The sequence below is a fragment of the Salmo salar genome, chromosome 24 (genome assembly GCF_965601325.2).
Source record: "Salmo salar chromosome 24, fSalSal1, whole genome shotgun sequence".
NCBI lineage: Eukaryota > Metazoa > Chordata > Actinopteri > Salmoniformes > Salmonidae > Salmo > Salmo salar.
This window is the reverse complement of record NC_138314.1, coordinates 15,446,542-15,469,480: the sequence shown is the minus strand read 5'-3', so window position 1 is coordinate 15,469,480 and position 22,939 is coordinate 15,446,542. Positions and strand designations below refer to the sequence as shown.

The following is a 22,939-nucleotide window of genomic DNA, read 5'->3' as shown; positions in this document are numbered from 1 at the left end:
AGCTTTGGGCCAGTAACCGAAAGTTTGCTGGATCGAATCCCCGAGCTGACAAGGTAAAAATCTGTCGTTCTGCCCATGAGCAAGGCAGTTAACCCACTGTTCCCTGGGCTCCGAAGACGTGGATGACGATTAATAAGGCAGCCCCCCGAACCTCTCTGATTCAGAGGGGTTGGGTTAAATGCAGAAGACACATTTCAGTTGAAGGCATTCAGTTGTACAACTGACTAGGTATTCCCCTTTCCCTTTCCCATGTTTCATGAGCTGAAATTAAAGATCCCAGAAATGTTCCATACGCACAAAAAGCTTATTTCTCTCAAATTGTGTGTACAAATGTGTATACATCCCTGTTAGTGAGCATTTCTCCTTTGCCAAGATAATCCATCCAGCTGACAGGTGTGGCATATCAAGAAACTGATTAAAGAACATGATCATTACACAGGTGCACCTCTAAAATGTGCTGTATTGTCACACAACACAATGCCAAAGATGTCTCAAGTTTTGAGGGAGCATGGAATTGGCATGCTAACTGCAGGAATGTCCACCAGAGCTGTTGCCAGAGAATTGAATGTTAATTGCTCTACCAAATTCATTTTAGAGAATTTGGCAGTATGTCCAACCGGCCTAACAAATGCATACCACGTGAATGGCGTTGTGTGTGAGCGGTTTGCTGATGTCAACATTTGTGAACATAGTGCCCAATGGTGGCGGTGGGGTTATGGTATGGGCAGGCATGAGCTACAGACAATGAACACAACTGCATTTCATCCCTGCAATTTCAATGCACCGAGATACCGTGACGAGATCCTGGGCCCATTGTCATGCCATTCACCCGCCGCCATCACGTCATGTTTCAGCATGATAATGCACGGCCCAATGTCGCAAGGATCTGTACATAATTCCTGGAAGCTGAAAATGTCCCAGTTCTTCAATGGCCTGCATACTCACCAGACATTTGAGCATGTTTGGGATGCTCTGGATCAACGTGTACAGAGTGTTCCAGTTCCTGCCAATATCCAGCAACTTTGCACAGCCATTAAAGAGGAGTGGGACAACAATCCACAGGCCACAATCAACAACCAGATCAACCCTATATGAAGAAGATGTGTCCCGCTGCATGAGGCAAATGGTGGTCACACCAGATACTGACTGGTTTTCTGATCCACTCACCTACCTTTTTTTAAGGTATCTGTGATTTACAGATGCATATCTGTATTCCCAGTCCATAGATTTTTTTCAATTGACTCATTTCCTTATATGAACTGTAACTCAGTAAAATCTTTGAAATTGTTGCATGTTGCGTTTATATTTTTGATCAGTATAATCTGAACCCCACACACCTCCTCCTTTTCCCTAAACCCTCCTCTTCTCCTTTCTATCTTCTCAAACACACGGTTGTCGCCTGTGATTCGTTGTCATGGCGATCAGCCCCCAAGGGACTCATCCCAAAACCGAAAGTTCTGCTAGTCTGAAATAGAACCGCCGTCTCTCTCCTGGGGGATGAGGTTCACTAGATACAGAGAGAGAGAGAGAGAGAGAGAGAGAGAGAGAAAGAGAGAGAGAGAGAGAGAGAGAGAGAGAGGGGAGGGTGGGAGGGGGGTGGACAGAAACAGAGAGTGGAGAGAGGAGAGAGGAGAGGGAGAAAAAGAGAGGAAAGGAGAGAGAGGGGAGGGGGAAACAGAGAGGGAAGAAGAGAGGAGGGAAAGAGGGGGGGAGAACCAGAGACGGAGAGAGAGAAACAGAGAGGAACAGAGAGAGGAGAGAGAGAGCAAGAGAGAGGAGAGAGAGAGAAAGAGAGGGGAGGAGGAGAAACAAAGAAGAATAGAGATAAACAGAGAGAGGGACAATAGAGAAGGTGTAGAGAGAGAGGCGGGGCAGAAAGAGGGAGAGAGAGATACAGAACGAGTAGAGAGAGAGGGTGAAGAGAGTGAGAGGAGGAGCAGAAAGTGGTGAGAGATACAGAGTAGAGGGAGTGAGCGAGACAGTGTGCATCCATTCCAACTGGGTCACATCGCCGGAGCTTTATGTAAGGGTAAACACTGCTGCCCTGTTCTGTGCCCTTGATTACACAAACTCACACACACACACACACACACACACACACACACACACACACACACACACACACACACACACACAAAGGCATAGACACAGTTACATGCGCACACACACACACACACACACAGGAGGAGCAGTCCTTCTCCAGGAAACTACCCGTTGGGATACAGCACTTTACATTTTTCAGTTATATACTAGGTCCAAATTTGCAGAGGCACTGAATTGAAACGAAAGCCATCACTGTCTCTCAGCGGATTTACGATAAGTACATCATGACAGTGAAGTGAACCCTGGATGTTAGCTCGCGGTCAGCATAACTTAGCATTTCATCTCTGCCAAAGTATACTGAACAAAAATATAAACGCAACATGCAACAATTTCAAAGATTTTACTGAGTTACAGTTCATATAAGGAAATGAGTGAATTGAAATAAATTCATTCGGCACTAATCTATGGATTTAACATGACTGTCACAGACACCTTCAAAAAAAGGTAGGGGGCGTGGATCAGAAAAACAGTCAGTACCTGGTGTGGCCACCAGTTGCCACATGCAGCGCGACACATCTTCTTCATATAGGGTTGATCTGGTTGTTGATTGTGGCCTGTGGATTGTTGTTCCACTCCTCTCCAATGGCTGTGCGAAGTCAAGTTAAATCAAATCAAATATTATTGCTCACATACACATGGTTAGCAGATGCTAATGCGAGTGTAGCGAAATGCTTGTGCTTCTAGTTCCCGACAGTGCAGTAATATCTAACAAGTAATCTAACAAATTCACAACGACTACCTTATACACACAAATGTAAAAGGGATGAATAAGAATATATACATATAAATATATGGATAAGCGATGGCTGTGCGGCATAGGCAAGATGCAGTAGATGGTATAGAATACAGTTTAAACACATGAGATGAGTAATGTAGGATATGTAGACATTATTAAAGTGCCGTTATTTCAAGTAACTAGTGATACATTTTATAAATGGATTTAATAAAGGTATTAAAGTGGCCAGAGATTTGAGTCTGTATGTTGGCAGCAGCCACTTTATGTTTGTGATGGCTGCTTAACAGTCTGATGGCCTTGAGATAGAAGCTGTTTTTCAGTCTCTCGGTCCCAGCTTCGATGCAGCTGTACTGACCTCACCTTCTGGATGATAGCGGGGGGAACAGGCAGTGGCTCGGGTGCGTTGTGTGCAAGTTTCTGCATATTGGCGGGAACTGGAACACGAGGTTGTACACGTCGATGCAGAGTATCCCAAACATGCTCAATGTGTGACGTGTCAGGTATGCAGGCCATGGAAGAAATGGGACATTTTCAGTCTCCAAGAATTGTGTACAGATCCTTGCGACATGGTGACGTGCATTATGCTGAAACATGAGCGGATGATTGGCACGACAATGGGCCTCAAGATCTCATCATGGTATCTCTGTGCATTCAAATTACCATCGCTAAAATGCAATTGTGTTCATTGTCCTTAGCTTATGCGTGCCCATACCATAACCCCACCGCCACCATGGGACACTCTGTTTACAATGTTGACATCAGCAAACCGCTCGCCCTCACAACGCCATACACGTTGTCTGCGGTTGTGAGGCCGGTTGGACATACTGACAAATTCTCTAAAACGCTGTTGGAGGCGGCTTATCGTTGAAAAATGAACATTCAATTGTCTGGCAACAGCTCAGGCTACATACTGCAACACATGTTTCAGACTGGATGCATCCTTGTACTTTACTGCCTCTACAGAAGAATCCGTGCTGTCTAAATCACAAATAAAAATAAGAAGATATAGCAAGATTTTGTATTACACAAATCCATTGATAATCAACTGATCAGAGGGGACTCAAATGAACAAATAAGTCTGGGATCGTTTCTGTTCCCAACACTTCAGGTTCTGTTGCTCCCTGTTACAGTAATTCACAAGGTGTCAACTTGTGGCATCTAAGTGATCTACACTATTGCCTTGAACGGATTAAACAGAAAACAGCACAGACAAGAAATGAGTTAGTTTACTAAAGTGGATATTTGAAAAGTATTGCCATTGTGAGAATGATGCATTTCATTGTTTTGTTTACTTTGTGTGTAATTGGCTCACACGAGGAGGGGATACAACACTACAGAATGTTGTTGGATCTCTCACCTCTGTTTGTCAGTCTCTTCCCATTCTACACCCATTCCCAAGTTCAACATTGGCTATGTAATAGACCCATGTAATTCCAGTTCATATTTGCGAGGGTTGTTTGCGCAATGCGTTGTCTGCGCGTCGGGTGTGATTGTAGAGGGGGTGATTGTCTATTAAAGGGGCAGCCAGTTGTTTAAAATCCTACTCGGACTGTTTCAAATCCCCCCTTGCACTCAGAGAGTAGAATGGAGGGAGGAGTGCGGGTGTGTGTGAGAGAAAGAGAAATAGCGAGAGAGAGAGTGTACATGCTTGAGTGCGTGTGGATGTGTGTCTGCGTGTGTGAGGGTGCGTGAGTGTGTGCTTCTCTGTGTGTATGCGTGTATGTGAGCGCAAGCGCCAGGGAGCGCGGCACACACAGCCAAGGCAGACGGAAGGAGAGAGAGAAAGAGAGAGAGCTAGAGAGCGAGAGAAAAACAGAGAGACAGAGATAATGTAGAGGAGGGAGGGAAGGGAGGGGGGTTCTGGGGAGTTATAAGGAAGGGCGTGGCCAGCAAACTGTCAGTCACTGCCGTTTACGACACAAAATGGGTGTACTCATATACAAGGACATCCAATGGCAAGCGACGTTGCTTGTGTCACCATGGTGATGGGGCTGTACTCAGGGAGGTTGTGATGGGTTGACAGGTGCGTGACAATCGGAGCTCTCTGCAAGCATGTACGCCAAAGGCAAGAGTAACAACGTGCCGTCCGACAGCCAAGCCAGAGAAAAGTAAGTTTTATTTATGGAGGGAAACCGCAGCAATGAGGGAGGATTGATAAAGTTAATGAACGTCCGGGTCAGTCACACGGAGCTGCTGTCAGAGAAGAGATACATTGCAAGATACTCATAAAAGGCATGATTGAGGCTTTGCACGGCTTTAAAAGTTGACCATGTCAATTTCTTTGTAAATTCTGGATATTACAAGAAAGATTACAATAGAACATCATGGGAAAATAGAATATATGCACGAGGCTAGCCGACTTACATGACCGTGGTTCATAGGACACCTTTTACCGTCATACTAGGCTAGTATTTCTGCGACATAGACTATATTTTTTTGACAGCAATGCTTATCAATCAACAGTTTATCCGTTTAGCGTTATTTCGCTATATAATATGCAAAAACATTATGCTGTCTGTAGAGGTAGCTGTTGTAAAGCCTAGGCAACTGTTATGTTCAAGTTTTTCAGTGGAGCTTTATGCACGCTTACATGCCCACGTCATGCATATTGTTGTGAGTAGAAGTTATCTTTGCATTAAGTTGACAAGCAGGTAACACTATCGCTGTTAGTTCAATCAACCCATCCATTGCATGCTACTGTACCTCGCAGCAGCTGACACAGACAGACAGGCTATTAAATAGCCAGCATAGCCTAATGTATCTGTCATCATTATTAAGCTACCATTAACATTACCAGATTTTTTGTTTTTACTTGCATAGTCTAGCGTAGCCTACAGGTCAAGGTGCCTGAACAATATTGTTATGTACATTTTCGAAAAACATGTTATAACTACAGGGTTATACAATGCATGCACATTGCAACCAATGTGTTTTTCAGTTGAGCAAATAATTAAACACCAGTGTCCGGCCTTGGGCTTTAAAATTGTAATTTCTGTCAAAATAGCCTACAACATAATGTAATTTCTGTCAAAGATTTATAAAAATGTATATCATTTTATGCATACTGTAGCCTCAGAATTATTTCCGATGAATGTCTCTGTTGCGTGAGCACATCTTGTCTAAAGAAGAAACAATTTCCCGGGAGACAGACAGAAGAACTTGGTTACATTAGGCAGGTTTCTATTAACCCAGGCACTTGGCACACACTGGTTGAATTGACGTCTGGAAGAAAAAATGCGACGTGTAATGGAAACAGTAGATTTTCTAAAGATCGAATACATTTTTATCTGTTCGACAGGGGTGGGTTCTTCTTTTGTCATAGGCACATGGAAATTATTGAACTATTGCTAATATTAGTAAATTCTTGCCAAGGGCTTAACTTTGTGTTGCATATTGGGGAGGTTAGGGTCAATGGGTTCAGGGGTCAACACCCTTACATGGGGGTCAAGGGCCCCCAACCCAAGAGAAAAAAATTAAATAAATGTAAAATGGTTGTTTCTGGTTAATTTTGAAGGGAAAATAAACAAACGTTACTGATAATTTGGTCAATGTATCCCAACCACAACTGAAATACTAATAATTTATGTATTACTTTAAACTGTTGGTCTAACTCTAACAGTTCAGAAGGTGTAACTACGCTTGGCAATTCTTTTGTAGAACGACTGTGAGAAAGTCAGTTCTGAGGTGTGTTCAGTTCAATTGAATGTTTGCTACGTTGCGTAATGGCTTGTACTGAACAATGTTCAACGTTCTTCAACATTCTTGAACAGACTTTGAGGTAGCCTACGTTTGCTCCATTTGGCGGATGTGAGGGGGTTGTGGCTTGAAGCAATGAGTGTGGTATTTGAAGGATAGTGGTGCATTTTTAACCCACAACACAACCCCACTCCGTTTTTCAACTGGTCGTTCAGAACAGCACAGTTTCCATTTAATTGAATATTGCATTACGTTTTTTCATACCTAACGCAGCCTTGGTGACTTTTCTACTTTAAAATGAATAAAAATGTAATTATGGTGACACCATTAAAATGATAATTTTATGCTCCAAAATTGAGCCTAAAATGGTCCATATTATCAGGCTGGTGTGTTATTTAGCAATAAGCATTATCACCTGTAGCCCAACTGATGCAGCATAGAGCCCTGTGTAACAGTCTAGATTCCGTCCCTCTCCTCGCCCCAACCTGGGCTTGAACCAGGGACCCTCTGCGCACATCAACAACAGTCACCCACGAAGCATCGTTACCCATCGCGCCACAAAAGCCGCGGCTCTTGCAACGCAAGGGGAACAACCACTTCAGGTCTCAGAGCGAGTGACGTCCCTGATTGAAACGCTATTAGTGCGCACCACCGCTAACTAACTAGCCATTTCACATCGGTTACACCTGCACGGGCATGAATTTTAAGCCATAGTCCTACCTACGCCCGCGACATTCAAGGCCCTAACCTACCCAGGCCCGATTGCTTCTGCCAAATGTAACCTTTTCACACGTACCAACAAACGGGTGTGATCATTCTACAGCGGTCCCTGCAGCGTACATTTAAACCGGTGTGATTAGCATGCTTATTTAGAACATCCACTTTCGATTGACGCAACAGTCAGCATTTGAGCTGGCCACACTGTTGTTTCACAGAAACATTTTGCACGAACAGAGTACTTACAAAGTTATGTCCTGAATGTGACCAGTTTATTTTTGGATGCAATGTTAGAATAAAAACATGAGCTGGCTCACACCCAGGGAAAATTATTTTATGTAGAGGTGCTAACGAACAGCGAATAAGCTATAAAAATAGAGTCGCACACTCTATATATAAACTCCTAGTAATTTATTGGGTAAATCTCCCAACATTTCGGCATCACTGTACCTTTTTCTGGTTGATTGTTCCGACATTCACAGAAGTAGTCACAGCATAACACAATTATCATCCAAACCGGAAAATGTAGGCTACATTTGTCCTAGCGCTAACTGAGAAAAGATTGACTTAACACAAGCGGTCATATTTAGATAACGCTCGGCTGACAGAAACCACAATATGAATTGGCTAATAGCAATTACTATTTGGGTAGTTTGTGCACGCCGCCATGTTTTTTATTTTCTCGTCAACCAAAGATAATAAAGAGGAGAAAAGATGAGTTTGGTCTGTTTGCACAGCATGTTGTCGTCTACGATCATTCCCTTCATTCACTTCCGGAAGTTTACTCGAAAGAAGAGTGAACCATTCTTTCACCTCATTATAACATCTTTGGTCTGACAGATGTTTATGTGACACCCAAAATGCAATGTATAATGTCAACAAACATGGCGGAAGGCCTCCCCAGTGGCGCAGTGGTCTAAGGCACTGGATCACAGTTCTAGCTGTGTCACTAGAGATCCTGGTTCGAGTCCAGGCTCTGACGCAACCGGCCGCGACCGGGAGACCCAAGGGGCAGCGCACAATTGGCCCAGCGTCACCTGGGTTAGGGAGGGTTTGGCCGGCAGGGATTATATTGTCCCATCGCGCACTAGCGATTCTTGTGGCGGGCCGGTCGCCAGGTGTACGGTGTTTCCTCCGACACTTCCAGGTTAAGCGGGCATTGTGTCAAGAAGCAGTGCGGCTTGGCTGGGTTGTGTTTCGGAGGATGCACGACTCTCAACCTTCGCCTCTCCCGAGTCCGTACGGGAGTTGCAGCGATGGGACTAGACTGTAACTACCAATTGGATACCATGAAATTGTGGAGAAAAAGGGGTAAAAAAAACAACTAACAATTAAAACAAATAATTATATAAAGAAACATGGCACCACACATAGCTGGCAAATAGCTTAGCATTATCTCATTATAATCAGTACAATCTTCATAAAAGTATTTTACACACATCATAGGTGTCCATTACAATCTATTCAATATTCAGAATACATTATTTGTCACCAGTACTTAAAAAGATGTGAATAAGACTGTAAATACATTATGCTACATACATACATACATACATGCTACACAGGTAGCCTAGTGGTTAGAGCGTTGGGTCAGTAACCGAAAGTTTGCTAGATCGAATCCCTGAGCTGACGAGGTAAAAATCTGTCATTCTGGCCCTGAACAAGGCTGTTAACCCACTGTTTCTAGGCCATCGTTGTAAATAAGAATTTGTTCTTAACTGAGTTGCCTAGTTAAATAAAGGTTAAATAAAAAAATACATGCACTACCGTTCAAAAGTTTGGGGTCACTTAGAAATGTCCTTGTTTTTGAAAGAAAATAACATTTTTTGTCCATTAAAATAACATCAAATTGATCAGAAATACAGTGTAGACATTGTTAATGTTGTAAATGACTATTGTAGCTGGAAACGGCAGATTTTTTTTTAAATGGAATATCTACATAGGCCCATTATCAGCAACCATCACTCCTGTGTTCCAATGGCACGTTGTGTTAGCTAATCCAAGTTGATCATTTTAAAAGGCTAATTGATCATTAGAAAACCCTTTTGCAATTGTGTTAGCACAGCTGAAAACTGTTGTTCTGATTAAAAAAGCAATAAACTGGCCTTCTTTAGACTAGTTGAGTATCTGGAGCATCAGCATTTGTGGGTTCGATTACAGGCTCAAAATGGCCAGAAACAAATAACTTTCTTCGGAAACTTGTCAGTCTATTCTTGTTCTGAGAAATTAAGGTTATTCCATGTGAGAAATTGCCAAGAAACTGAAGATCTCGTATAAGGCTGTGTACTACTCCCTTCACAGAACATTGCAAACTGTCTCTAACCAGAATAGAAAGAGGAGTGGGAGGCCCCGGTCCACAACTGAGCAAGAGGACAAGTACATTAGAGTGTCTAGTTTAAGCAACACCTCATTAGTCCTCAACTGGCAGCTTCATTAAATAGTACCTGCAAAACACCAGTCTCAATGTCAACAGTGAAGAGGCGACTCCGGGATACTGACCTTCTAGGCAGATATTCCATTACAAATCAGCCATTTCCAGCTACAATAGTCATTTACAACATTAACAATGTATTTCGGATCAATTTTATGTTATTTTAATGGACCAAAAATGTGCTTTTCTTTCAAAAACAAGGACATTTCTAAGTGACCCCAAACTTTTGAACGGTAGTGTACATACTGTATGCTACAGTAAAAACGATATACAGAAAATAAGGCACTTACTTTGATAGGAACACATACATGTCAAAAGTAATTATTTGTAAGCAAAACAACAATGAAGACAATGCGAGCGCCAGCCAGAAAATGTGGCAGTTTTTGCAAGACTGCGCAAATGTCTGCATACTTGATCTGCAGAAACACTGGGAAGTGCTTGGGCTCTCCTCGAAGAAAGAAGTTTGTCCGGCTCAGTACAGCCTCAAACATAAATTGTCCGCAACACCGAAATGGGCTCCTTCTATGTGAATCAATGATTAGGCGGAACACACCTCAATTCAAATTAAAACTTAGAAGAAAATAATTTGAAGTTGACAAGTTGAAACACAGCCTATAGATAATTAGCAGGCAGCGCGTGTTAAGTGTCCTGTTGTGTAACAATCACATTTTGGAACAGTGAGTGCATTCTGACATCACGTGCATAAAACAACATGCTGGGGCGACCGTTAGAGTGATTTCGAACTGACATGTGAAAAGGTTAAAGCCCGGCCCTGCCCGAAACCCGAAATTAGAAATATGTTCCTCCGTTAGTAAATCCATTAACTGCACCTTTCTGTCTGTAAGTCACTCCCTGCACGCAGGCAGCTCGCTCTGAATGCAGTCTGTGCATGGCGGCTCTGAGTGTGAGTATCCATAGCAACGGCTCCGCTTGGGCTACTCAATGAAGAAACGAGAGAGCAGTAAGCAGTTAGCTACTTTCCGTCACTTTAAAATCCGACAATTTTAAGAAACATTATTTTATGTGAAATAATCTCTTCTGTCTTATGTTTGACGAGGTTGAAGAACTTCTGACACCATGTTATGATCTTAGCAGCAAAGCACAAGCAAATGGCTCAGTTTCAAAATGTTTGATTAATTTAGTGATACCCGTGCGCTCCCCTTACCCTAGTTATTGATGAAAAGCAGGCCCTACCCTAACCCGATGTACAGTAAGGGGAAAAAAGTATTTGATCCCCTGCTGATTTTGTACGTTTGCTCACTGACAAAGAAATGATCAGTCTATAATTTTAATGGTAGGTTTATTTGAACAGTGAGAGACAGAATAACAACAAAAAAATCCAGAAAAACGCAGGTCAAAAATGTTATAAATTGATTTGCATTTTAATGAGGGAAATAAGTATTTGACCCCCCTCTGCAAAACATGACTTAGTACTTGGTGGCAAAACCCTTGTTGGCAATCAGAGGTCAGACGTTTCTTGTAGTTTGCCACCAGGTTTGCACACATCTCAGGAGGGATTTTGTCCCACTCCTCTTTGCAGATCTTCTCCAAGTCATTAAGGTTTCGAGGCTGACGTTTGGCAACTCGAACCTTCAGCTCCCTCCACAGATTTTCTATGGGATTAAGGTCTGGAAACTGGCTAGGCCACTCCAGGACCTTAATGTGCTTCTTCTTGAGCCACTCCTTTGTTGCCTTGGCCGTGTGTTTTGGGTCATTGTCATTCTGGAATACCCATCCACGACCCATTTTCAATGCCCTGGCTGAGGGAAGGAGGTTCTCACCCAAGATTTGACGGTACATGGCCCCGTCCATCGTCCCTTTGATGCGGTGAAGTTGTCCTGTCCCCTTAGCAGAAAAACACCCCCAAAGCATAATGTTTCCATCTCCATGTTTGACGGTGGGGATGGTGTTCTTGGGGTTATAGGCAGCATTCCTCCTCCTCCAAACACGGCGAGTTGAGTTGATGCCAAAGAGCTCCATTTTGGTCTCATCTGACCACAACACTTTCACCCAGTTGTCCTCTGAATCATTCAGATGTTTATTGGCAAACTTCAGATGGGCATGTATATGTGCTTTCTTGAGCAGGGGGACCTTGCGGGCACTGCAGGATTTCAGTCCTTCACGGCGTAGTGTGTTACCAATTGTTTTCTTGGTGACTATGGTCCCAGCTGCCTTGAGATCATTGACAAGATCCTCCCGTGTAGTTCTGGGCTGATTCCTCACCGTTCTCATGATCATTGCAACTCCACGAGGTGAGATCTTACATGGAGCCCCAGGCCGAGGGAGATTGACAGTTCTTTTGTGTTTCTTCTATTTGCGAATAATCGCACCAACCGTTGTCACCTTCTCACCAAGCTGCTTGGCGATGGTCTTGTAGCCCATTCCAGCCTTGTGTAGGTTTACAATCTTGTCCCTGACATCCTTGGAGAGCTCTTTAGTCTTGGCCATGGTGGAGAGTTTGGAATCTGATTGATTGATTGCTTCTATGGACAGGTGTCTTTTATACAGGTAACGAGCTGGTTACCTGTATAAAAGACACCTGGGAGCCAGAAATCTTTCTGATTGAGAGGGGGTCAAATACTTATTTCCCTCATTAAAATGCAAATCAATTTATAACATTTTTGACATGCATTCTTCTGGATTTTTTTGTTATTCTGTCTCTCACTGTTCAAATAAACCTACCATTAAAATTATAGACTGATCATTTCTTTATCAGTGGGCAAACGTACAAAATCAGCAGGGGATCAAATACTTTTTTTCCCTCACTGTATTGTGTCAGGCCCCGTCGGGCTCTGGGCAGGTAGCAGTGCTCTATAAATAAATAGGCTGAAGCATGGGGTTGCCCATCTGTATTTGTGCTGATCATTATCTAAATCAGTGCTACCCAAACGGTTTCAGTCATGGCCCCTTTTCATCATGGGGGAACATCCTATGCCCCCTCACCTCCACCAATTGAATGAACTGCTACTATCGTTTTATTTTGTAGATTTTCTGTAAATAAAATATACAGTAAAGTTGGTTCTAGAAGTATTGTTAGTGTGACTATTAGGTTGTATAAACATGATGAGTGCCCCCCCCCCCCCCCCATACAATTTTGGCCTTTAAATTTGTGTTCTAAACATAAATAAGGAAGAAAGGTTGCTGTTGCTGGTCAGAGTCTGAGACAGGCAGGCTGCGAATGGCTGGGGAGAGAAACAGGCTTGGTTGAGAATACTGCTTGAGGTTCAGAGAAACAGCCCTTCTCTAATTCTGTAGCCAACTAGAAAGTAGTTGTTTCAAAGTTTATAATACTAACAAAGTTCCCTTTGAACTCACAAAATTGAGCCCAATATACTCGCACAAAAGACCTTGTGAAGATGCTGGAGGAAACGGGTACAAAAGTATCTATATCCACAGTAAAACGAGTCCTATATCGACATAACCTGAAATTCCGCTCAGCAAGGAAGAAGCCACTGCTCCAAAACCGCCATAAAAAAGCCAGACTACGTTTTGCAACTGCACATGGGGACAAAGATCGTACTTTTTGGAGAAATGTCCTCTGGTCTGATGAAACAAAAATAGAACTGTTTGGCCATAATGACCATCGTTATGTTTGGAGGAAAAAGGGGGACGCTTACAAGCTGAAGAACACCATCTCAACCGTGAAGCACAGGGGTGGCAGCATCATGTTGTGGGGGTGCTTTGCTGCAAGAGGGACTGATGCACTTCACAAAATAGATGGCATCATGAGGGAGGAAAGTTATGTGGATATATTGATGCAACATCTCAAGACATCAGGAAGTTTAAGCTTGGTCGCAAATGGGCCTTCCTAATGGACAATGACCCCAAGCATACTTCCAAAGTTGTGGCAAAATGGCTTAAGGACAACAAAGTCAAGGTATTGGAGTGGCCATCACAAAGCCCTGACCTCAATCCTTTAGAAAATGTGTGGGCAGAACTGAAAAAGCGTGTGCGAGCAAGGAGGCCTACAAACCTGACTCAGTTACACCAGCTCTGTCAGGAGGAATGGGCCAAAATTCACCCAACTTATTGTGGGGTGCTTGTGGAAGGCTACCCAAAATGTTTGACCCAAGTTAAACAATTTAAAGGCAATGCTACCAAATACTAATTGAGTGTATGTAAACTTCTGACCCACTGGGAATGTGATGAAAGAAATAAAAGCTGAAATAAATCAGTCTCTGTACTATTATTCTGACATTTCACATTCTTAAAATAAAGTGGTGATCCAAACAGACCTTACACAGGGATTTTTTACTTGGATTAAATGTCAGGAATTGTGAGAAACTGAGTTTAAATGTATTTGGCTAAGGTGTATGTAAACTTCCGACTTCAACTGTATATACAGTTGACATTTAATCCAAGTAAAAATTTCCTGTCTTAGGTCAGTTAGGATCACCTCTATTTTAAGAATGTTAACAAACTATAGTTTTGAAGAGGCACTGAGTTTGAAGGTAGGCCTTGAAATACAACCACAGGTACACCTGCAATTGACTCAAATTATGTCAATTAGCCTGTCAGAAGTATCTAAAGCCATGACATCATTTTCTGGAATTTTCCAAGCTGTTTGAAGGCACAGTCAACTTAGTGTATGTAAACTTCTGACCCACTGGGATTGTGGTACAGTGAATTATAAGTGAAATAATCTGTCTGTAAACAATTGTGTCATGTGTAACTGATGTGAAATGGCTAATTAGTTAGCGGTGGTGCGCGCTAATAGCGTTTCAATCAGTGACGTCACTCGCTCTGAGACTTGAAGTAGGGTTTCCCCTTGCGTTGCAAGGGCCGCGGCTTTTGTGGCGCGATGGGTAACGATGCTTCGGTGGGTGTCAGTTGTTGATGTGTGCAAGGGTCCCTGGTTCGAGCCCGGGTTGGGGCGAAGAGAGGGACGGAACCTGCACTGTTACATTGGTGCCATGACCCGGATCATTGGTTGCTGCGGAAAAAGAGGAGGTCAAAAGGGGGGTGAGTGTAACCGATGTGAAATGGCTAGTTAGTTAGCGTTTCAATCAGTTACGTCACTCGCTCTGAGACTTGAAGTAGGGTTTCCCCTTGCGTTGCAAGGGCCGTGACTTTTGTGGTGCGATGGGTAACGATGCTTGTTGATGTGTGCAAGGGTCCCTGGTTCGAGCCCAGGTTGGGGCGAAGAGAGGGACGGAACCTGCACTGTTACACATGCACAAAGTAATGAACTAAACCGACTTTCCAAAACTATAGTTTGTTAACAATACATTTGTGGAGTGGTTGAAAAACGAGTTTTAATGACTGCAACCTAAGTGTATGTAAACTTCTGACTTCAACTGTATATATATAATGAAGTGGGTAAACAGTATGTAACATTTTTAAAGTGACTAGTGTTCAATGACTATGTACATAGGGCAGCAGTCTCTAAGGTGCAGGGTAGAGTACCAGGTGGGAGCCGGCTAGTAACAGTGACTAAGGTTCAGGGCAGGGTACTGGTAGAGGCCGACTAGTGGTGACTATTTAACTGTCTGATGGCCTGGAGATGGAAGCTGTTTTTCAGTCTCTTACTCCCAGCTTTGATGCACCTGTGCTGTCCCCGGTGATGTGTAGGCTGACACCCTCTGGAAAGCCCTGCGGTTGCAGATGTTCTAATTGCCGTACCAGGCGGTGATACAGCCCAACAGGATGCTCTCAATGGTGCATCTGTAGAAGTTTGTGTGGGTTTTAGGGACCAAGCCGAATTTCTTCAGCCTCACACTGTCTGTGAAGGGACCATTTCAAGTTGTCAGTGATGTGCACAGCGAGGAACTGGATACTTTTCACGCTCTCCACTGCGGCCCTGTCGATGTGGATGGGGGCGTTATCTTAATCTATCAGGCAGATGTAATTGACAGTTTATGGTTTTGACCATGGTGATTACAATAATGTTAATTTAAATCTATGAAAAGTAGAGAACTTTAAAGACCATGAGTGGTCTTGTTGTACTACATGTAATGAGGACATGAATAAGGGATCCTTATGGTATAGCTGACCCTGCTCATTCCTGAATAATTTAGGATTTTAGACAAATCTGACAGAGTTTATCAAATCCCCGGACACATCTTTTTGGAATCACAGTTTTGAGATAAATATTCTTTAAAGTCAAAAAGGGCAATTGCAACTACTTAACGACATAAGATCATTTTTCAGTTAATATACGTTATTGACAGTTTGTTTGAGAGTGTTTTTGGAGAGTTTGATATTGGGATCCTTTGATCCGGACAAGGGCATTATCAACGTTTTTTTTATTTTATTCCCTAAACAAATCTGTTCCCCTCAATGTACATTTTAAACAAAAATAATGCAACAAAATCAAAAATGTTCAACTACTGAGAAATTATTTTCCCGCCGGATAAGGATTGTCCTGACTTTCAAGAATCTCTGAGCTAATTTCCTGCTATTCTATACATTTTGCCGTTAGGCTGAGAGAAACTTTAGCAGTTTTTAAGCTAATTTCATGTAATTCTAAACATTTCTTTCATGGCTTATGAAGTGTTCATATGCTATCTGGGGGGCCTGACCTCCGGGGGTACCTAACCCAAAATTATAATACTATCTGGGAAGTGGGTTCCAGACAGGAAGATCACGTCAGTGATTCAACCCACTCAAGTTGAGTATAGTGATAAAAGCCTGGCACGACGTGATGCACTCCTCCTAGGGACGGTATGGGAGAGCACTATCAAGCCAGGGATTCAGCCCCCATAACAAGGTCCGACGCAGAGAATCCCAGTGGAGAGAGGGGAGCCGGCCAGGCAGAGACGGCAAAGGTGGTTCGTCGCTCCAGTGCCTTGCTATTCAACTTCAGCCCCCTGGGCAGACTGCACTCAATCATAGGACCTACTGAAGAGATGAGTCTTCAGTAAAGACTTAAAGGTCGAGACTGAGTCTGCATCTCTCACATCGTCAGACCATTCCATACAAATGAAGCACTATAGGAGAAAGCCCTGCTTCCAGCTGTTTGCTTTGGGGTTCTAAGAACAATAAGGAGGCCTGCGTCTTGTGACCATTGCGTACGTGTAGGTATGTAAGGCATGACCATATCGGAAAGATGGGTAGGAGCAAGTCCATGTAATGCTTTGTAGTAAAACCTTGAAATCTGCCCTAGCCTTAACAGGAAACCAGTGTAGAGAGGCTAGCACTGGAGTAATATGATGCAATTTTGGGGTTCTAGTCAAGATTCTAGAAGACATATTTAGCACTTGCTGAAGTTTATTTAGTGCTTTATCTGGGTAGCCAGAGAGTAGAGCAATGCAGTTGTCTAATCTTGAAGTGACAGAAGCATGGCTTAGCATAATTTTTGGACAAAAAGTTTCAGATATTTGCAATGTTATGAAGATGGAAAAAGCTGCTCTTGAAATATATTTTTTTATACAGTATGTTCATCAAAAGAGAGATCAGGGTCCAGAGTAACGGACGTCCTTCACAGTTTTATTTAAGACGACTGTACAACCATCAATATTAATTGTCAGATCAAACAGCAGATCTCTTTGTTTCTTGGGACCTAGAACTAGCATCTCTGTTTTGTCCGAGTTTAAAAGTAAAACATTTGGAACCTTGAGGAACACCCAAACTTAGCATTGATTTTTCAGAGGACAAACCATCCACAGGAACAAACAGATATCTTTCTGACCGATAAGATCTAAACCAGGCAATAACTTTTCCGTGTAGACAAATTGGGGTTTCCAATCTCTCCAAAAGAATGTGGTGATTGATGGTGTCAAAAGCGGCACTCAGGTCTAGGAGTACGAGGACAGACGCAGAGCCTTGGTCTGATGACATTAAAAGGTAATATACCACCTTCACGTGTGCAATCTCAGTACTATTATGGGGTCTAAAACCAGGCTGGAGCGTTTCTTATACATTATTTTTATTCAGGAAGGCAGTGAGTTACTAACGAACAGCTTTTAAAAAATGTTTTGAGAGGAATGAGAGATTCAATATAGGCCGATAGTTTAACAAAGAAATTCCGGGTCAAGGCTTTATTACTTCCACTTTCCGTGAGTTCCGTACACATCCGGAGGATAGGGAGCTGTTTATTATGTTCAACATAGGAGGGCCAATCACAGGACGTAGCTCTTTCAGTGGTTTAGTTGGAATAGAGTCCAGTAGGCAGCTGGAAGGTTTAGAGGCCATGGCTATTTTCATGAATGTGTCGAGAGATACAGGATAAAAAAAACTTGATTGTCTCCATTGATCTGAGGTCTTGGCAGTTCTGTGCAGACTCAGGACAAGAGTTATGGAGAAATATGCTTATTCAAAGAGAAGTCCGTAATTAGATTATTTTTTTCTTCCCAATTTTGATCTTGCCTCATCGCTGCATTGGCCCAACGGGCTCGGGAGGCAAAGGTCGAGTCATGCGCTCTCTGAAACATGACCCGCCAAACCATGCTTCTTAACCTCTATGGGCTAGGTGGGACGTTTGCGTCCCACCCTAGTCAACAGCCAGTGGAATCCCGTGGCGCGATATTCAAATACCTTAGAAATGCTATTACTTCAATTCCTCAAACATATGACTATTTTACACCATTTTAAAGACAAGACTCTCCTTTATCTAACCACACTGTCCGATTTCAAAAAGGCTTTACAACGAAAGCAAAACATTAGATTATGTCAGCAGAGTACCCAGCCAGAAATAATCAGACACCCATTTTTCAAGCTAGCATATAATGTCACAAAAACCAAAACCATAGCTAAATGCAGCACTAACCTTTGATGATCTTCATCAGATGACACTCCTAGGACATTATGTTATACAATACATTCATGTTTTGTTCAATCAAGTTCATATTTATATAAAAAAACAGCTTTTTACATTAGCATGTGACTAGCATGTGACTAGCATTCCCACCGAATACTTCCGGTGAATTTACTAAATTACTCACGATAAACGTTCACAAAAAACATAATTATTTTAAGAATTATAGATACAGAACTCCTTTATGCAATCGCGGTGTCCGATTTTAAAATAGCTTTTCGGTGAAAGCACATTTTGCAATATTCTGAGTAGATAGCCCGGCCATCACAGGCTAGCTATTTAGACACCCACCAAGTTTAGTACTCACCAAACTCAGATTTACTATAAGAAAAATTGGATTACCTTTGCTGTTCTTCGTCAGAATGCACTCCCAGGACTTCTACTTCAATAACAAATGTTGGTTTGGTTCCAAATAATCCATAGTTATATCCAAATAGCGCCGTTTTGTTCGTGCGTTCAAGACACTATCCGAAGGGTAAAGAAGGGTGACGCGTTTCGTGACAAAATATTTCAAAATATTCCATTACCGTACTTCAAAGCATGTCAAACGCTGTTTAAATTATCGTAAAAAAGCGATAATATTCAGACCGGGAGTCGTTGTTTTCGTTGAAAGACTGATAATGTAAACATGGAGTTGTCTCGTGCACGCGCGCCCCAGTCTCATTGTTCTCAGATCGACCACTTACCAAATGCACTACTGTTTTTCAGCCATGGCCTGCAAAGTCATCATTCAACATTCTTGCGCCTTATGGGAGCGTTAGAAAATGTCACGTTACAGCAGAGATCCCCTGTTTTGGATAGAGATGGCAAAGAAGGCCAAGAAATGGTCAAAGAGGGCGCTTCCTGTTTGGAATCTTCTCAGGTTTTGGCCTGCCAAATGAGTTCTGTTATACTCACAGACACCATTCAAACAGTTTTATAAACTTTAGGGTGTTTTCTATCCAAATCATCAACTATATGCATATTCTAGTTACTGGGCAGGAGTAGTAACCAGATTAAATCGGGTATGTTTTTTTATCCGGCTGTGCAAATACTGCCCCCTATCCCCAACAGGTTAACACCCGTGTTCTTAACCCGGAAGCCAGCCACACAAATGTGTCGCCGGAAACACTGTTCAACTGACGACCGAGGTCAGCCTGCAGGCGCCCGGCTCGCCACAAGGAGTCACTAGAGCGGGATGAGCCAAGTAAAGCCCCCCCCCCCGGCAAAACCCTCCCCTAACCCGGACGATGCTGGGCCAATTGTGCTTCTTCAATGCATTTTCTTAGGTAGAGGTGTGTGTGTGTGTGTGTGTGTGTGTGTGTGTGTGTGTGTGTGTGTGTGTGTGTGTGTGTGTGTGTGTGTGTGTGTGTGTGTGTGTGTGTGTGTGTGTGTGTGTGTGTGTTTTGCTATAATATAGTGAATAAAACAGGTGTCTACATGTTGGTGTCTGATTGTGGAGTCTGCCTGGTCTTCGTATCCCCCCCCCCCCCTCTCTTGCTCTCGCTCTCTCGCTCTCTTTGCCTGATGTAATGACAAGTGACAGCCCAGCACCACTGACTGTGTGCAGGAATTGTTCTGAGAGGACAAACCAGGGTCATGCACTTCTCCGTGCCGGTTTCAGAAAGATTCAACATATCTTGAAATGTTTGCTTAGGCCTATAGAATTTCAGTACCGTTTCAGTTTGAAAAGGTTTGAAAATGTTTGCTCCCGTCCGGAATCCATGACTGAGACCCAGGGTTACATGATTATAAACCAAGTTTTCTTTCTTTGAAAACAAGAGAATGCAATTGAAACACTCCACCCTTGGTATACTGTTCCCTTCCTAGTGTAATCAGTACACTGTTCCCTTCCTAGTATAATCAGTACACTGTTCCCTTCCTAGTATAATCAGTACACTGTTCCCTTCCTAGTATAATCAGTACACTGTTCCCTTCCTAGTATAATCAGTACACTGTTCCCTTCCTAGTATAATTTGCTTAGGGAAGAACCTGTTGTAAAACCAACAGGGGTTTTCCTTGGTTGAGTTCAGTATCTGCTGTTGATCAGAGCGTCATGGCACTTGTGTGATGCAGAATTGTGATTGAAATGTAGCCGTTGATAAAGCTGTATCCATGCTTGCTGGATATCTCAATGTTGCTTGGTAAGCTTATTTTGTGGACTGAGGTTTTTCTTGGTGAATCAGCCGTGGTCCTTGTTCTATTCATCTGCCTCTGCAGATTAGCATGCAAACAAATGAACAAACATGTAGGGTACTGACTGTCCTCACTCTGGATCCTCAACATGGACCATGGCCTGTCACATAGTTACACACACACAGACACACACGCAGTTTCTATCTCCTGGCTTAGTGACTGGCACCTGGCTCTCCCCTCATTCCTGAGACACCTCCAGCTCCTGGCAGGAAGCTGCCGACGCAGCATTGCTCCGACTGAGGCAGAGCAGTGCGTGTTTCGAGTGTTTATCCTCCCCAACAGAGCCAGTTCTGGTTGCTACTATCTGGCTGTCACAGTGACTCATAAGACTGCACTGAGACATCACAATACACCACAGGAGCTGCTCGGGGTACCTTGAGGATCTTTACTGCAGGCCGCGCTCTACGTCATACACTGCTTTAGCTACGTAGCCTCCTGCTGGCTGCCACTCTTATGGCTCTGTTTACCTGTTTTATGTTTCAAATTGAAACCAATAGAAAGACGCTGAGTGCTCAAGTTATTTGGAGAGAACGTATATGTAAGAAAGTGAGAGGTGAGTGTGTAAGAAAAAGAAGGAAAGAGAGATAAGTAAGTGAATGATCGTGAGAAAGAAAAATAAGTGAGAAGAAATGTCCTCTGTGTGGTTGTGGTCAGATGAGGGTCAGATGAGGGTAGCTGGTTTCATGGTCTGATGCTTTCTAATGGCTGCTCATCAGACCCCAGCACTTAAAACACATCTCCTACACATAGATTGCTTATACTGGGATGTGACCACACCTGGTTCTGCTGGCCACGGTCCAGACAGAGCTCATGTGAAAACATCAGTGAAAGACCATACAGACACTGAGGGTTTGAGCACCAGTTAAACTCATCTCTGCTAGATCAGTGGAGAACATATTGTTGGTAAACTGTCCATCCAGTAAGCCTGTCTGAGCTCCTGTCTGCCTAGACCACCACTTTCCCATATGGTTCATCCCCCTCACAACAAACCCCATCTGTCTGACAGGCTGTCTTTATGAATGGCACTTCAGTTCAACTCCAGTAATGATTGTAGTGCTGATAGTTTATCTGCTCTCCTGGGAATTCAAGTGAGAAGCAACAACAACAGAGAGAATTGTCACCCACTCAATGTTGTTGTCATTCAGATATGAGAGACTATGAAAGCCATGATTGTCTAAATGTTTTAATCCACCGGTCCTTCAGATTAGCGCCAATCTCGGATTACAAGATCAAAGTAAAGGAAAAACCCTGTATCTAACATGCCCACAAAGCCTCTGCAAATAGCAGTGATGACAGCGTGACAAGGCTTTGGCAGAAAACATTAGTCTGCTGTATAGCCTCCTAAAGTCCTCTTTTATCTGTAGAGAGCCCTCCTTGTTTTGATCGTGTTCCCTGCTAAAGATGTACAGCAACTATCAAAGCAGCTGCGTCTTACTGAGCTCTAACAGGGAGCCAGCCCTTGATCGACACACAGAACAGGGAGGCAATGTGTCACTCAGCAAAAAGCACCCCACATCTCATCAGGCATCCTCAGAGGACGCCTCGGGGTCCTCCGGACGTGACACAAGCCCTCCGTTTCTATCAGAGAGTTTGAAAGGAGGAGGGAGAAGAAAGGATAAGAGGGAGAAGGATCCTGAAAGTCTTTCATCTCTCTGTTCAAAAGAAGGGGGAACAGATGACTGAGTTTATCACCTAGCACATCCCTCCGGACCCCGGGGGCGTCCCAGAACACGCCTGTTTTAATTAGACACACTCTGACTCTCACCTCCTCTCTGCATCCTGTAACTCCTCACTTTGAGTCAACTCTGTGTCAAGTGTGTGTGTGTGTGTGTGTGTGTGTGGGGGGGGGGGGGTGTATGAGAGAGGGAGAGCGACAAAGAGATGTAGTAGATGGAGAGAAATTATAGTGTGTTTGAGTGTAACAGTCTCTCCATGTCTCATGTTCACCATCCTGATAGTTAGCGGTACTAGTGCTCGTGGTTTTGGCAGAAAGTTTTGTGTTGCCCATGGTGACACTAAATACCCAGTAACCACAGTTGGTGACACTAAATGCCCGGTAACCACGGTAAGCATGTCCTGTAACCTGAGAACAGACTAGAAGTAAACGCAGCGGTGTAACCACGCGTGCACACACACACACACACAGGTCAGTGAGGGAAACCGACAGTTATCTGTTGTTGTATTTTCTCTTGTTTGCTTATTTAGCTTTTATACTTCTTAATTAGATCTTCATGTCTCTTCTAATGTGTGTTTCTTATTTAGCATGTCACATTTCTATTTAGTTGCGGTGTGTCTGTCAAGAATGTTCAATGTTTATGCTGTGTGT

The 22,939-nt window shown here is 43.2% G+C and overlaps 1 protein-coding gene across 1 annotated transcript in view; it reads left to right on the top strand.

The window, feature by feature from the left end:
- Positions 1–4,764: 4,764 nt before the first annotated feature.
- Positions 4,765–22,939, top strand: part of LOC106585065 (single-stranded DNA-binding protein 2) — a 97,027-nt gene continuing 78,852 nt past the window's right edge. The window contains exon 1 of the mRNA XM_082968516.1: positions 4,765–4,947. Coding sequence (XP_082824642.1) covers positions 4,892–4,947 — 56 coding nt within the window. The 5' untranslated portion in view covers positions 4,765–4,891. The remainder of the gene's footprint in view (positions 4,948–22,939) is intronic.